Source organism: Delphinus delphis, chromosome 1 (genome assembly GCF_949987515.2).
Source record: "Delphinus delphis chromosome 1, mDelDel1.2, whole genome shotgun sequence".
NCBI classification, from domain to species: Eukaryota; Metazoa; Chordata; class Mammalia; order Artiodactyla; family Delphinidae; genus Delphinus; species Delphinus delphis.
Genome location: NC_082683.1, coordinates 132,077,821 through 132,094,378, shown reverse-complemented (window position 1 = coordinate 132,094,378; position 16,558 = coordinate 132,077,821). Strand labels below are relative to the sequence as shown.

The 16,558-nt window shown below is 44.3% G+C and overlaps 1 protein-coding gene across 2 annotated transcripts in view; it reads left to right on the top strand.

The window, feature by feature from the left end:
* ASTN1 (astrotactin 1) overlaps nucleotides 1–16,558 on the top strand; it is a 330,103-nt gene that overhangs the window by 285,223 nt on the left and 28,322 nt on the right. For both annotated transcript variants that reach the window (XM_060034430.1, XM_060034419.1), the window contains exons 17-18: nucleotides 3,195–3,463; nucleotides 12,994–13,127. In XM_060034430.1, the coding sequence (XP_059890413.1) occupies nucleotides 3,195–3,463; nucleotides 12,994–13,127 (403 nt within the window). The remainder of the gene's footprint in view (nucleotides 1–3,194; nucleotides 3,464–12,993; nucleotides 13,128–16,558) is intronic.

Here is a 16,558-nt window from a genome sequence, read left to right as displayed (position 1 = left end):
TCTAGACAGCTCCATCCTGCATGATGAGGGGACCAGAGGGGCAATTCGTCTTGGCCTCCAGCAGGGCCTGCTCTGTATGGGCCTGAATATTATCAGGAGAAGGAAAATACAATTCTGATGAAAACAAGAGTTTGGTGGCCTCTCACCATCTTCCTCTGTAAACCCCTTCCTGTGCTTCTCTACGTCCTAATCTTACACCAATCCAGGGCTGAAGGATACTGAAGGTGATTAGTTGCATCTTGATTTTAATTGGGAAAGCCAGAAGACGGAAGCAAGGGGAGCAGCCCCTCAAATGTTTACAGCGATTACAAGCCTTAATGATGCAGCGCTGGAGGGCAGGGAGGCTGTCACTCAGCTCGACTGCATTTGGGGTTGCAGTGCCCTCTCGTGGCCCAATTTGTCTGTCAGATGGTGCACCCTAAGTGATGAATGGGCAGGGGTTGTATGTCTTATATACGGATATGTATGTAGGGTGCGGGGGTAGTTTCTGGGTGTTTGGGGAGTGAAAGTGAGAGAAAAGAAATCTGGTGGCATATTATTTCCCCCTTTAAGTAAACTATACTCCATGTGAAGGATATGGAGGGGGATATATATATATATATATATATTTTTTTTTTTTTTTTTCCGGTACGCAGGCCTCTCACTGTTGTGGCCTCTCCCGTTGCAGAGCACAGGCTCCAGCCGCGCAGGCTCAGCGCCCATGGCTCACGGGCTTCGTTGCTCCGCTGCATGTGGGATCTTCCCGGACCGGGGTACGAACCCGTGTCCCCTGCATCAGCAGGCGGACTCTCAACCACTGCACCACCAGGGAAGCCTCTGGAGGGGGATTTTTATTTTCCCTTTAGAGTTTTATTTTCCCTTCCTTGTGTCTCTCACAATTATGTCTCTCACTCTATATTTTTCTCCTTAGGATAAGTTTTATGGATTTGTTTTACTCAACTTTTTATTATTTGATTGAAAGGAAATTGTACCATGACGTTTTTTTTTTTTTTAAAGTAGCCAGGTGTTATTTTTCCGTAAGTTTATTTTCTGTGGTACCACAGTGGCCACACCGGATTGATCACGCCTTTTCTTTCCTCTCACAGAAGTCATTTTAGAGCTGATATCACCATCTCGTGGTCATTTCATAGAAATGCTTCTTGCAGCCTCTTTGTTGAATACTTTCTCACCCAGGAGGTTGAGATGACATGTGGATGGATAATGAAACGCTTGTGAGGGTCAGGAGGGCCAGCAGGAGACCCTCCAGCTCCCCAGCAAGGCTTGCACAGTGAAATGTTTTAAATCTTATCTTGAAAAGAAGCATGGTCTCTTTACTGATTTTTTTTTTTTTTCATTTACTTCCTCAATGAACGAGGGCCTGTTTTTCTAGAAATCACATCATAGTTGCAAAGCTCTCACCCCACCCCTACTTATCACAGCCCAGTTCGTACAGCCTGTTGAAGAAGATTGGAGGCCTGGCCAGGGGCTGGGTGAGGAGAGTCCTGCCAGGTCGTGGCCGCTTTACGAACCCTCCCAGTGGGGTTCACTGAGTTTCATGAGCCTGAATGTCAATCAAGATGTACACGTGGCTTGGAGTTGACTCTGGGGCTAGCTGGTGTGGGCTTCTGGACTTCCTATTGGAGGCCATCATTCTTGGTTTTGGTGTGTGCTGTTATGCAGTTCTTTTATAACCTAGCAAGGGCTTGAGCTCAATCTTTGATCTGTTATTAAACAAAAGGCACGTGTGAAATTATATTCCATATTTATAGTTTCTAAGTGAGCCTTTGCCTTTGCACACAGAAGGAATCTGGTGTCAATGGAGCTGCTGGTAAAAATGTCTCATCTGCACAGTGATGATGCTCATGTGGGAAACAACAGTGCCGAAATGCCCCTGGACACTTCCAAACGGTGTTACATTACATCGCGAACAAGGGGAGAGTAACAGTGCTCCCTGAGCCCCATCAGAGGGAACTCTGCTGTGAAGTCATAGCTCACAATTACCTTCTGGAACCACTTTGCAAATCCTTCCAACGAGTTTCCCCAAAGATCTGGTCCCTCAAGCTCGGCACTCTTGATGAGCCTGAGAACCAGAAGGAACATTCTGTGTCTGCCTGTTGTTTCCAAAAGCCCAGCCATCTCCCTGAAATTGTTTCATGTTCGGGCATACAACTGTGCACAAAGGACCAGGGATCTCCTAAGGAACCCAAAGCTTTTTGTTACCGGATTCTACTTCCATCTTTCTTTAGACTTAATAAATTAAATGAAAAATTATGAAGGCTTGGAAGAGAAATGTCAAGCAATGCTTTCTTCCATAGGGAAGAACTCTTCTGGTAAGCATTTCCAATGTTTGTCACCAAAAATAAAGCAAGAGCTTCCCCAAATACCTTTTACTCATCAATCAAGGGCAATGTGGACCCATCTTTCAGGCTTTGTAGTGCAAATCTTTTTGAAAAAGTCAAACTTCATTCTGTATCTTTAATACATTGATTAATAATGAAGCAGAGAAGTCCTGTTATTCCCTCTGACTTAACGGCTTTAGGATCAGACAAGACTGGATTTAAATTTCAGATCTCACTATATACTAGCTGTGTGATCTTGAGGCTCTTGGCCTCACTTTCCTCATCTATAAAATGGGTGTAATGATAGAACTCATGCAGAGAGTTGTTATAGGGGTTAAGGGAGATCTTTAACAGATCTCACTTTCACTGTACAGACTTGATAAATCTTACTGATAGTTATGATTAAAACTATGATGATGGTGCTTCACCATGCACTAGCCATTGTGTTTTGTGCTCTAAAAATAGCTGGCTATTTATAACCAATGCTAGAGGTAGGTATTATTAATATCTTCATTTTTGGGTGAAGAAAATGATTCATAGAATAATCACTGCTATTATTGTTTGTATTATTGACGACAGCCATAAATCCAGCACGGATACAGCAGAAGCATCTGTCTGAAAGGATCCGTGGCGCCGATGATTCTCAGAAAGGAAGAAAACCTGGTCTCACGTTTGGAAGGGTCATTTCCAGCTGTGTGGGTTTCTGGGAGGATGGGTTCCCCGCATTGAGTGGGATAACAGCATCACATTCTTACCCCCTCAGAGTCGTTTTCTGACCTCTCAAGGACTTGAGTCTAGCACTCAGGGGCCACGAGGCCATGCAAGTCCCTGCTCTTTCACCTCCCTCACTGTTCCTTTTTATTTTGTGTCTGCCAGGTAACTCCCCATCCGACGAGTCAGAGGAGCGGGAAAGAGACCCCAAGGTGCTGACGTTCCCAGAATACATTGCCAGCTTGTCAGAGTCTGGCACCAAGCGCATGGCGGCTGGAGTCCGCATGGAGTGCCAGAGCAAGGGACGGTGCCCCTCGTCCTGCCCCCTGTGTCATGTGACATCCAGCCCCGACACCCCTGCCGAGCCAGTTCTGCTGGAGGTGACCAGAGCAGCCCCCATCTATGAACTGGTCACCAACAACCAGACGCAGAGGGTAAGAGGCCTGGGACACGGGGTTCAAGGTGGCATCAGCAGCAACAAAGGGCTTTCCAAATGGCCTGAGGGGGCGACAGGGTCAGCTGAGCTCAATGCTACAATATGGAGAGTGAGCCTTTTTATTTAACTACTCCAGCCACCTAATTTGCTTAGATTTGCATTTTTGCATATTAAATCAAATCAATGCATCTGCAACACCCATGGTGATGACTCAGGAGTTACCGCTTGGCATTTGTACAGGTCTTTGAGCAACGAGGGCTGGAAGGAGGAAGGGAGATACGGAGGCATAGCAATCACAGTCACCAAAGCTTTGTTCAGAAAGCCTCAGGGGGTGGTCGTGGGCGGGGACTCAGCAGTACCATCCCCTTGTTGGCCCGGCAGGTGGGCCAGCTCCCCTAACTGATCCAGGACTGGGTCAGCTAGGCTAGAAGGAGTACATTAGGTGCAGATCCCCAAGGGAAGGATCTGCCCACCTTAGTCTGGAAGGGGTTGGTTTTCTGCCCATCACTCTGACTCTTAAGAACAAAACTCCACGTCCATGCAGATCTTTCTGCCTTATATTATGCAGCTGGGTCATGACATTTCCCAGCCACTCCTCTTTTTCCTCTGCCCCTCGCTTTCCCAAGGTGCTAGCAGGAAATGAATGAACCCAAAAAGGTAAGCTAAATAAATGCAGCAGAGGCAGTGACTTACCTCATTTCCTAGCTCTCTGATCTTCTCAAGGACGTTAAGAACAGAGCGGGTCAAAACACAGACAACAATGACAACAATGACAAAAATAGAAAACACAAAAGCTCAGGGTGGGGGACTTCTGAGACTAGGTAAAGCCACTTTGGGGAAACGATATAGTAGAGTCACAGCAGCGAGCTGCTTGCCTGCCTGAGAGGTGTGTCTCTCCAGGTGGGGTGATAATTGCTTTCTCTTTTCTCTTTCAAGGGACACCTGGTGCATCACAGTTTGTTTCATAGGTGATGCTCAAACCAACAGGAGGGATTTTGCATGTGTGTGTGTTTCTCTCTCCTCTCTGCCTCTGCTACAGATACTTCATTGAGTGTTTGAAAATAAGGTTTTTCACAGGAACAAAAAAGATAAATTGTTCCTTTGGCCTGAAAATTTCTCTTCACTCTGATAGAAGTGACTATGGGAAGAGAAGTGGGAGAGACGAGACCACTGGAGGTGGGCTTGAAAGGATGATGAGAAGGAGGGGTTTGTGTCACCATGGAAACCCCAAAACTGCAGTGCTTTTAATCCAATGCCCAGCGCTCCCCTTACATGTCCCACTCTGTCTTCTGTGAGCACCCAAGGCTGCTTCTCTGAGCACCCCAGGAGCTCCTGTGCACTTGCCTGGGAGCAGCAGAATCAGGGAGCTCACGCATAGAACCATCCTATGGGACAGGGCATGCGAAGCTGCAGACAGGGAAGAGCTTGGCGGGAGAGGGGGGCCTGGAGCCCCTGCTTCCTGTCAGGCCAGTACCAGCAGAATGAGGAAGCTGAAGGAAGTCTTGTCTTTAGCATCGCCCCTTTCTGGATCCCCTGCTTGCCAGAATTTAGCCCCTCTATGTCTCCCTGCACTGGTCTTAGGAGAGTGGTTGAGAGGTACCTCCCATCTGGCCATATTTTGAACCTTTAATTTCTAAACACACAGAAAGGTGGCCTGAGCAGGAGTTCAGTCACCATATCTTCTCTCTTCTTCCTTAGACATTGTCTGTGTCCACCATTCCCTCCACTCCTCTGCTTTTCTTTCTAATTGTGCCCTTTCTACGAAGGAATAGAGATGAGGAGTGATGAAGCAAAGGACCAGTGGAGGGGAGCTAAGTCCTGGCATTAGTAACTCGCTGTGTTCCTATCCCTACCTGTCTGGTAGATCTTCAGGCCAGTTTTCCAACCTCTTGGCCTCACTGTCTTCCTTCTGTCGGACTAAATAATCTCCGATGCCATATTTCAGTCTAGTCTGTGATTGCAATTTAGAAACAAGTAGATCAAACCATATGACAAACCAGGTGTGTCAAACCCAGCAAACTTGAAGTCACCACCTTCCACCCTAAACTATACCTGCTTGTGCTTCCACTTCAGTGAACGGCATTCTTTTCTACCAAGTTGCCCAAACTGGAGACCAAGGATGCTTCCTAGACCTTTCTTGTCCCTAACATCTAATCCATCATCTAGGGCCACAAATATCTCAAATCCGTCCTCTTTTTATTATACCCCCTGTCACAGCCTAACTATTTCAGTCATCTATTGTAATATCAGGCCACCATCTTCTTGTTACAGTACCTTCTTACTGGTTTCCCTGTTAGACCAGTCAGAGTCATCTGACTAAGTAGTCTTAAGGCTGATATGAACTTCTGATCATATAGCAGCAAGGTAATTCAGTGGCTCTGCAGAATCTGTTGAATAAATCTAAAGTCCTTAGCACATCATTACAAGGGCAGTTCACGCTCCGATTTTGTCTTCGCTTACATGGTTAGTCTGTACCCACTCTATACTTTATGCTTTATCCTCCAAAATTTAACTCCTTGCACCTCCTTAAACAAAACGCGTTTTCTCCCATGCATCTGGCCCTTCAGACTTGCAACTCTTTCTCCCGGAAGTGCCTTTTCCCACATTACTGCCACTGGCAAACTCTTAACTGTTACTTCCAAGTTTCAGCTCAAACATGACTCTCCCTTACACTCGCAGGCCAACCCGATGTGCCTTCGTGTAGCTCCCACTGTATATGTGCATACATCTTTTAAAGCATGCATCACCTACTATCCTAGTGTTTATATAGTTGTTCACTCTCCTCTAGACTGTGAGAAACTTTCTCTTCTATGGAATCCCAGTGCCCAGCAGTGGTCACACATAGTTGGCATTCTGCAGAATGAATGAACGAAGTGATGAATAAATGGACAAATGAATGGATAGATGAACTTGGCTTGAAAGTTCAGCTCCTTGGACTTCCCTGGTGGCGCAGTGGTTAAGAATCCACCTACCAATGCAGGGGACATGGGGTTTGAGCCCTGGCCCGGGAAGATCCCACATGCCTCGGAGCAACTAAGCCTGTGCTCCACAACTACTGAACCTGTGCTCTAGAGCCCACAAGCCACAACTACTGAGCCCGTGTGCCACAACTACTGAAGCCTGTGTGCCTAGAGCCTGTGCTCCACAACAAGAGAAGCCACCACGGTAAGAAGCCCACGCACAGCAAGGAAGAGTAGCCCCCACTCGCCACAACTAGAGAAAACCTACACGCAGCAACGAAGACCCAATGCAGCCAAAAATAAAAATAAATAAATTTATATATTAAAAAAAAGTTCAGCTGCTTTCCTTAGAGAAAAATAATAAAAATTGGAAAATTCGATTTCTTTTCTGGAATCAGGATTAAATCTAATAACAAACAAGGATTCCTATGGAATGCCTGGCACATTGTAGGTACTAAGAAAAATGTAGTTTTCCTTTCTCTTCCTTTCCCAAAGCGTTCCTTCTCGTTTCCTCTCTTGTACCCTCATCCCACCTACACAGTTACCTCTCGCCCAGGATCTAGAGAGTAGGAACTCTCAGCGAATGGTCTGAAACGGCATTTAGAATGTTTGTCATCATATGTACTGTCATCAATAACTTTGGAAGGAAAATCTGATCGGGTTGCTCCCCTGTTTGAAACACTTTGATGGTTTCCTGTTGCTCTTAGAATGTGACACCCACCCCCACATGGTGTCCTAAGGACTTTGTAATCAGCCTGCCACCCTCTCACTTTCTTAGCATCTCTTTGCCCCTGCCCCCGCTCTGTCTCTTACAGCAAGATGAACTTTTTCTCAGTTGATTTTAGAAGTCAAGTTTCTTGCAGGCTAAAGTCTTCTTAATATTGGTTTTTCTACCTGGAATACTTCCCCAAGCTTTGTGACCGGATTACTCTTGACCTATCCCTCCAAGCTCATGGAGGCCTTCCCAAACTCCTCTGTGAAATTGGCCCCCTCCTTGTCCCTTCTGCCACCATTTCACCCTTTTCTGGAGCCCTTATCACAGTTCTGGTTATTTATATAACTTTTGTTTGTTTATTATTTAGCTGTAAGACTTAATGCAAGCAGGGGCCATATATATCTTATGCACTGTATCCTTAATGCTTAGGACAGGAAATCGTTCCTACAGGTACTTAGCCAATAATAGTTGATTGAAGACTGTAGGGCAGCAGCCATGATGTCTTCTTTATTCTGCTCATCTCAAAGGATGTTTGTTTTCCTAGTTAAAGAAAATACACCTTTTGATTTGAATTTGGTTTAGTCAGGTAAAGCATAAAGTGAGCACCTACTGTGAACTGGTATTCATCTTGGGAGCTGGTGGATACTATGTGGATCAAGAGAGCTTGATGTTTCCATCAAGCCTGAGATGTAAAATCCGTCCTGTTACCCATTTACTAACCTGTGACAGTGAGCAAGTTACCTAACCTTTTGGACTCTAAGTGTCCTCCACTGTGAATCATGATAACTGTCTAACATGGAGCTCAAATTAAAGTGTTACTGAACCAAACTCGGGTCTGCTCACCCACGCACAGTAAAGCCAATCTACTGACACCAGATTGTGGTGAAGGAAAATGCAGCGTTTATTGTAAAGGTGCCAATACAAGGAGGACAGGTGGCTTGTGCTCTAAAACCCCAAACTCCCCAAAGGCTTTCAGGAAAACGATTTTAAAGCCCAGGTGAGGGAGAGGGGTTGCAGAGTGTGTGATCAACTTGTGCACAGTTCTCTGATTGGTTGATGGTGTGGTAACAGGCCAGTGTCGCAGGGGTTAACATTATCAGTCCTTAGGCTCCAGGAGGCCTGAGGGCTACTTGCTCGTGGTCATCAAGTAGTTAACATCTTCCATTTGCTGGCGGGGGGTGGGGGTGGGGTTCACATCTGTAAAACAACTCAGGAAATGTGCATCAGATACTATTATCTAGGCACTTCAGAGAGGAGCTAAAGCAGAGGTATGGGGGAAGGGTCTGCCCCCAGAAGGCTCCATAGGGTCTGCTCCCTTACAAAAGTGTTAGCATTTAAAGGGCTTTGTCTCCTTAGGTAGGTTTATTCCTAGGTATTTTATTCTTTTTGTTGCAATGGTAAATGAGAGTGTTTCCTTAATTTCTCTTTCAGATTTTTCATCATTAGTGTATAGGAATGCAAGAGATTTCTGTGCATTAATTTTATATCCTGCTACTTTACCAAATTCATTGACTAGCTCTAGTAGTTTTCTGGTAACATCTTTGGGATTCTCTATGTACAGTATCATATCATGTGCAAACAGTGACAGTTTTACTTCTTCTTTTCTGATTTGGATTCTTTTTATTTCTTTTTCTTCTCTGATTGCTGTGGTTAAACTTCCAAAACTATGTTGAATAATAGTGGTGAGAGTGTGCAACCTTTTCTTGTTCCTGATCTTAGTAGAAATGGGTTCAGTTTTTCACCACTGAGAACAATGTTGGCTGTGGGTTTGTCCTATATGGCCTTTATTATGTTGAGGTAAGTTCCCTCTATGCCTACTTTCTGGAGAGTTTTTACCATACATGGGTGTTGAATTTTGTCGAAAGCTTTTTCTGCAACTATTGAGATGATCATATGTTTTTTCTCCTTCAGTTTGTTAATATGGTGTATCACATTGATTGATTTGTGTATATTGAAGAATCCTTGCTTTCCTGGGATAAACCCCACTTGATCATGGTGTATGATCCTTTTAATGTGCTGTTGGATTCTGTTTGCTAGTATTTTGTTGAGGATTTTTGCATCTAGGTTCATCAGTGATATTGGTCTGTGGTTTTCTTTTTTTGTGACATCTTTGTCTGGTTTTGGTATCAAGGTGATGGTGGCCTTGTAGAATGATTTTGGGAGTGTTCCTCCCTCTGCTATATTTTGGAAGAGTTTGAGAAGGATGGGTGTTTGCTCTTCTCTAAATGTTTGATAGAATTTGCCTGTGAATCCGTCTGCTCCTGGGCTTTTGTTTGTTGGAGGATTTTTCATCACAGTCTCAATTTCAGTGCTTGTGATTGGTTTGTTTATATTTCCTATTTCTTCCTAGTTCAGTCTCGGGAAGTTGTGCTTTTCTAAGAATTTGTCCATTTCTTCCAGGTTGTCCATTTTTATTGGCATATAGTTGCTTGTAGTAATCTCTCCTGAGCCTTTGTATTTCTGCAATGTCAGTTGTTACTTCTCCTTTGACAAAAGACCTATATGCAGAAAACTATAAGACACTGATGATGGAAATTAAAGATGATACAAACAGATGGAGAGATATACCATGTTCTTGGATTGGAAGAATCAACATTGTGAAAATGACTATACTACCCAAAGCAATCTGCAGATTCAGTGCAATCCCTGTCAAACTACCAGTAGCATTTTTCATAGAACTAGAACAAAAAATTTCACAATTTGTATGGAAACACAAAAGACCCCGAATAGCCAAAGCAATCTTGAGAAAGAAAAATGGAGCTGGAGGAATCAGGCTCCCTGACTTCAGACTATACTACAAAGCTACAGTAATCAAGACAGTATGGTACTGGCACAAAAACAGAAATATAGATCAATGGAACAGGATAGAAAGCCCTAGATAAACCCACATACATATGGTCACCTTATCTTTGATAAAAGAGGCAAGAGTATACAATGGAGAAAAGACAGCCTCTTCAATAAATAGTGCTGGGAAAACTGGACAGCTACATGAAAAAGAATGAAATTAGAACACTCCCTAACACCATACACAAAAATAAACTCAAAATGTATTAAAGACCTAAATGTAAGGTCAGACACTATAAAACTCTTAGAGGAAAACATAGGCAGAACACTCTATGACATACATCACAGCAAGATCCTTTTTGACCCACCTCCTAGAGAAATGGAAATAATAACAAAAATAAACAAATGGGACCTAATGAAACTTAAAAGCTTTTACACAGCAAAGGAAGCCATAAATGAGACAAAAAGACAACCCTCAGGATGGGAGAAAATATTTGCAAATGAAGCAACTGACAAAGGATTAATCTCCACAATTTATAAGCAGCTCATGCAGCTCAATAACAAAATAACAAACAACCCAATCCAAAAATGGGCAGAAGACCTAAATAGACATTTCTCCACAGAAGATATACAGATTGCCAATAAACACATGAAAGGATGCTCAACATCACTAATTTATTAGAGAAATGCAAATCAAAACTCTGATGAGGTATCATCTCACACCAGTCAGAATGACCATCATAAAAAAATCTACAAACAATAAATGCTGGAGAGGGTGTGGAGAAAAGGGAACCCTCCTGCACTGCTGGTGAGAATGTGAATTGATACAGCCACTATGGAGAACAGTATGGAGATTCCTTAAAAAACTAAAAATAGAACTACCATACGGCTCAGCAATCCCACTACTGGGCATATACCCTGAGAAAGCCATAATTCAAAAAGAGTCATGTACCACAGCGTTCATTGCAGCTCTATTTACAATAGCCAAGACATGGAAGCAACCTAAGTGACAGATGAATGGATAAAGAAGATGTGGCACATGTATACAATGGAATATTAGCCATAAAAAGAAAACGAAATTGAGTTATTTATAGTGAGGTGGATGGACCTAGAGACTGTCATACAGAGTGAAGTAAGTCAGAAAGAGAAAAACAAATACTGTATGCTAACACATATATATGGAATCTAAAATAAAAATTGGTTCTGATGAACCTAGGGGCAGGAGAGGAATAAAGATGCAGATGTAGAGAATGGACTTGAGGACATGGGAAGGGGGAAGGGTAAGCTGGGATGAAGTGAGAGAGTGGCATGGACATATATACACTACCAAATGTAAAATAGATAGCTAGTGGGAAGCTGCCACATAGCACAGGGAGATCAGCTCGGTGCTTTGTGACCACCTAGAGGGGTGGGATAGGGAGGGTGGGAGGGAGATGCAAGAGGGAGGAGATATGGGGATATATGTATACGTATAGCTGATTCACTTTGTTATCCAGCAGAAACTAACACACCATTGTAAAGTAATTATACTCCAATAAAGATGTTTAAAAAAAAATAGGGAAAAAAATAAATTAAGGGCTTTGTAAATTCTAAAGCTCTACACAAATCATAGTGATAACCGAGAATCCCTGCTCCCTTGAGGCTCCCAATCCAAGGAGGAGGGGTCAGTATGGGCTTTATGTCATCTCTTCTAACCTGGGATGGATGGGACATAGGATACTGGCTTTGGACTTGGACATGTTGATTTTTGTAGGATTATCTCTTCTTTTTCTTATCGTCTTCTCTTTTTTTCTTTCTTTTAATTGTTTGGCCTAGAACTTTCCAGGATAGCTGTTTCATTTCTCTAATTTATCCATTATGTGTGGGTGTGGTGAGGATGAAACAGAGGGAAGAGAATCAGAGGAAAAGCAGAGGCTGCAGAGGTTGAGTTGACCTGGAGAGAAAGCCCTGAGCTTGCCCTGTGGCTGTCTCAGGCTCTCCCCCACCCTGGGCTGCGGTTGAGGCAGCAGGGCCTCACACAGGGCTCAGTGCCTGTCAGGACCCAGTTCCTCACCAGGGACTTACCCCTCTCATAAGTTCTCTTCCCTCAGTGATCTAATTTTATCTTGTTGCTCTTTAATTGAATAGTGAATATCTGCTGTGAAACCACTGTATGTAAAGAATTACTCTAGGTTCTATGTTAGTAACAAGCTTCCACACAAGACGCAACTCTGTCATTCAAAGACAATAACAATTGCTGTTATTTATTGATGGCTAACATGTACTATTTATATACAACTAATGTGTGCATAGCATAGGCACTATGCCATGCCCTTTGGCATGTGTTTATTTCATCTAATTGTCACAACATCCTTATAAGGAAAGTGCTGTTTTTGTCCCACTTTACCATTGAGGAGCCTGAGTTTATGTAATTTGCCCAAGGTCACATGGCAGTGGTTGGCAGAGCTGGAGTTCTCACCTAGAGGGACTGCCCCAGAGCACAGCTCTTAGCCTGTGTGTCACGTGGTTTCTACCTTCTACGAGGAAAGAGAGGTCTAATGCATAATCACAACCCAAAGCAGAACTGCATAAGTATTGTAAGTGAGATGCAAAGCATGCTGAAGGAATGCAGAGGAAATACTGGGGCAGGGTGAAGAGTGCAGAGAAGGATGCTCGGAGAGGCATCTGAGAAAAGGCTGAGTGCCTCTGGCCCGGGGGAGAGTGGTCAAGACTGGCCCTGCTGAGCATATGGGGAAGAGGTCATGTCTCTAGAGCCCTAGGTGTGGAATGATGGTGCGGAATGGGAGGGAGGGAGATGCGAGGTGGAATCAGACTTGATTCCAAGATGACAGCCCTCAACCACAGGGATGAACTATTATGCTAATGAGACAGAGACACCGTACGGGGTCCTACAGGGTCCAGGCTTCCCAGAAACACTCTTCTGGGGTAGAAGTAAATGGAGACGTGGTGCTACAGGCTGCTGACTGGAGTTATTTAGGGCCAAGCAGAGCCCTGATGCTCTGTCTCATTACTCTGGGGACCCAGCCCTGGCTCCCTGATGCTTACTCTTTTCTCTGCCCTCTCTTGCAGCTCTTGCTGGAGGCCACCATGAGCTCCCTCTGGTGCTCCGGGACCGGAGATGTCATCGAGGACTGGTGTCGATGTGACCCCACTGCTTTCGGAACTGATGGACTCCCTGCCTGTGCGCCTCTCCCACAGCCCGTGTACGATTCCCTTTCTCGGCCTTTCTCTTGCTTGTGTGCCTCGCCAGTATTCTGCAAACATATGTTAAAGAGTGTCTACTCTTTTCTAAGCAATGGGCTGGGTACTGGGGAACAGAAAGAAAAATATGGTGCAGTACCTGCCTTAGGGGCGCTTTCAGTCTTCTAGGGAGGCAAGTGAACCAATTTAACAGTAGCAGAAATGGTAGGATAAGAGTTATATGAGACATTTAAAGACAGTGTGAAAAGGGAACAGTCAAGTCTGAATTTGAAGAATAGTGAAGGCTTCATAAAGGACATAGCACTTGAATTTCTCCCCAAAGGTGGAGAAAGCAGGACAGCATGGCTAGAAGAAAAGAGGGGTAAATGTAATGTTGCCATGGAGGAAGGTAGAGGTCAGTAATAAGACCCAGGACAGCAACGCACGTACTGGGTGTCGGGCACAGTGTGAAGCAGTTAGGTACTGTTATCACCACCACCACCCCCTTTAATAGACAGGGAAATGGATTCAGATGGACTGAATAGTTTTTCCACGGTCATAGAGCAGGAAGCAGGGCCACAGGTAAGAGACCGTGATCTTAACCATAATAGTATAGTACACAGAGGATACAACTCAGAGATGACTTTGGGTAGAACCAGCAGGGTTTGGTGACTGATTGACTGTGGGAGTGAGAAGGAAGGAAAAGTGGAGAATGGACTTAAGACTTATGACGTCAGTGGCTGGGACGATGAATAGGCTACAGCTGAGAAAAGAAGCGTCCCAGGATAAGCAGACTCGAGGAGGAGGTTGGTTCCCTTTGGACCTGCCTGAGAATTAGAGTGGGGCAGTCCTATAGAGATAGTCAGCGGTCATGAGGAAAGATGATCTGGAGTCCTACAACAAAGTAAACACTCGAGATAAGAAGATTGAACTCAGCCCCAAAGAAATGAGAAATGGAACCGCAGCTATGAGAAAGGATGCTCCAGAATGACTGTCATCTGGGAAGAGCAGAGGGTCAGGGATGTGCATTAAGGGGCATCTGTATTTGAGGGGTGAATAAAGTACAAAGGGCTGCAAAGGTGGCTGAAAATGAACATGTCCAGTTTTCATACACTCAGAGGAAGGCTGAACAGAACTGGTTGGACTCATGTAAAGGGCAGGAAACCCTGTTGGCCTCGAATGTGGCATCTGCCATGGGAGGGAAGCACAGAAATGTTGTGTCTAATAAAGAGGGATGGTAGGACGAGCTGGAGGAGCCTGGATTGGTAAGGCAAAGAGAGCCCAAAGGGAGGATCCTGACTCAGCGACTGGAGGGCTGAGTAAGCAGGAGCCAAATGGCAGGAGGAAACCAGCAAGTGAGAGGCTGGTCTGTGTGCATACTGCTATCTGGTCTGTTCCGTGAAAGTGTGGGTGGGCCTTAAAGGGCCAGGACTGAGCCGGAAGAACATTGAGAAAGAGGAGAACACAGTGGTACAGTGTCATCACGAGCCAATGTCTTCTTTTGTCTACAGGCCTTCTCTATGTGGGCCATTTTAGACACGCCAGCCATTGGCTTCTTGCTCTTTACAGCCATGACTTAGATCTCTCAGCTCAAAACAGAGTCAAGCTCATTATTAGTAAAAGGTCTTTCTTTTGGCAGAAAGGGAACTCTAGAAGATGGTGCTTGTAGACTGATTCGCCAGCTAAGAGAGCTACCTTTGACACACAACACTAAATCAGGTGGATGCCAGATCTAGGCATTGGCGTCCTAGGGCTGGTTTCATTTCAAAATCTGCATTTACTAAATGTCATAGCAAAAGAGATCTAATTGGGCTAAATTTCCATAAACAGGAACATCTACAAAGGACTTCACTTTTCTTGTCAACTCTAATCACTTCTTCCAGCAGCAAACCGTAATTTCTTGAATTTTTATCGGTAGTTGGATATAGGAATGCACTCTCGTTTTACACAAGCCTGTTTAAATCATACACACTCCTATTTCTCAGTAGAGGCCAGCCTCAGTCCATGTTTTCATGGAATCTGAGTTCTCAGTAAGGCTTAGTTACTTACTTAAGCTTCCTAATGCTTTTTTCTTCAAAATAGCCCTCTGCATATGATTCTAATTAATGAATATCTGCACTGTTTTGGGTCCGTTCCATCTTTAATGTCATATGCAAACTATGCACTCCTTCATAGTAAGCCACTAAAGAGCATGTGGTTTGTGTTATTTTCCCACCAGCTGAATTCCTTACTGTTGCTCCCACAGCTTCCCATGATGTCTTGTTAAAGTTCTTATCACACATTATTACAATCCCATGCATAATTTGTGTGTTGGTCTAGTGACCACTCCATAAAAGAAGGGGCTGGAGTTGGCTTTTGCACCAGTGCCTCTTCAGCACCGAGCACGTTCTTATAAGTAGTGGGTGCTTAATAAATATTCGTTGAATTGAAATTGAGCATTGCTTTGATGGGATCCATCCACAGTACCTTGCCTGGGGATCCTTGAGACCAGTGACACATCTGGTGAGCTGAGTGGAGGCTAGAGCACCAGGATTATGGGTGGTCATGAGATATGGGAGCGAAGGTTGGGAATGAATGGCAGAGACTCACGTAAGGGAGGGAGACTGGCGTGAGACAAACAGGGAAAACTCCCTAAAGCCAGTGGTCTAGGAAGAAACGGGACAAGAAGCAAGTGGGAAACCTAACACACACACATGATGTCAGAAGAAGGCAGAGAGTTGAAACCTGGATCATTAGAAGATCCATGCCAATGAATGTTAATAGTGTTTGAGTGTCTACAATAGTGTTTATTGAGTCTCTACAAGTATAAAGAGTGATGAGATAGCAGAGTGGTCAAAATGGACAATTTACATGACACAAGGAGACAATGAATTGGGAAAAGCAAGGAAAGACTATAGAGTCTGGAATCAGGATATTCATAGAAACCCAAGAGTAAAGACAGAAACTGAAATCAGAACCTGAGTGTGCAGACATAGGACAACGCCCTGAGGAGAACTTGACATGTGTACAACTTTCTCTGGCCCAGTAGAGCCCCCTATGAGCATTACCTGCAAACTGAGCGCGCGTTAATACCCGTAGCAAGAGGGGAAGCCAGGGTTCCGCCAGCAGGGCAATCCTGTAATGTTCTCGAAGCTGAGCTGACTGTCCTCCTTAATGCAGAGCTCTCCCAGACATCACCTTTAGTGGGCCTTGGTATGAGCATTATAGGCACATTTTCTTATTTTTCAAGAGCAAACCCAGAAATTACATTTTCAAGCCCTGTAAAGTGCTACTCCAAAGGCCCTATCCACTAACCCTGTAAAATGCAGGCATTCATTCATCTTTGACTCACCTGCTTATTTATTTATTTACAAATATATGTTGAGTTCCCAATTTGTGACAGGCACTTAGATGAACAATATATAGACTTTAAGGATCTTCAAGAATCTTTATGTTACAGTGAAGGAGACACACC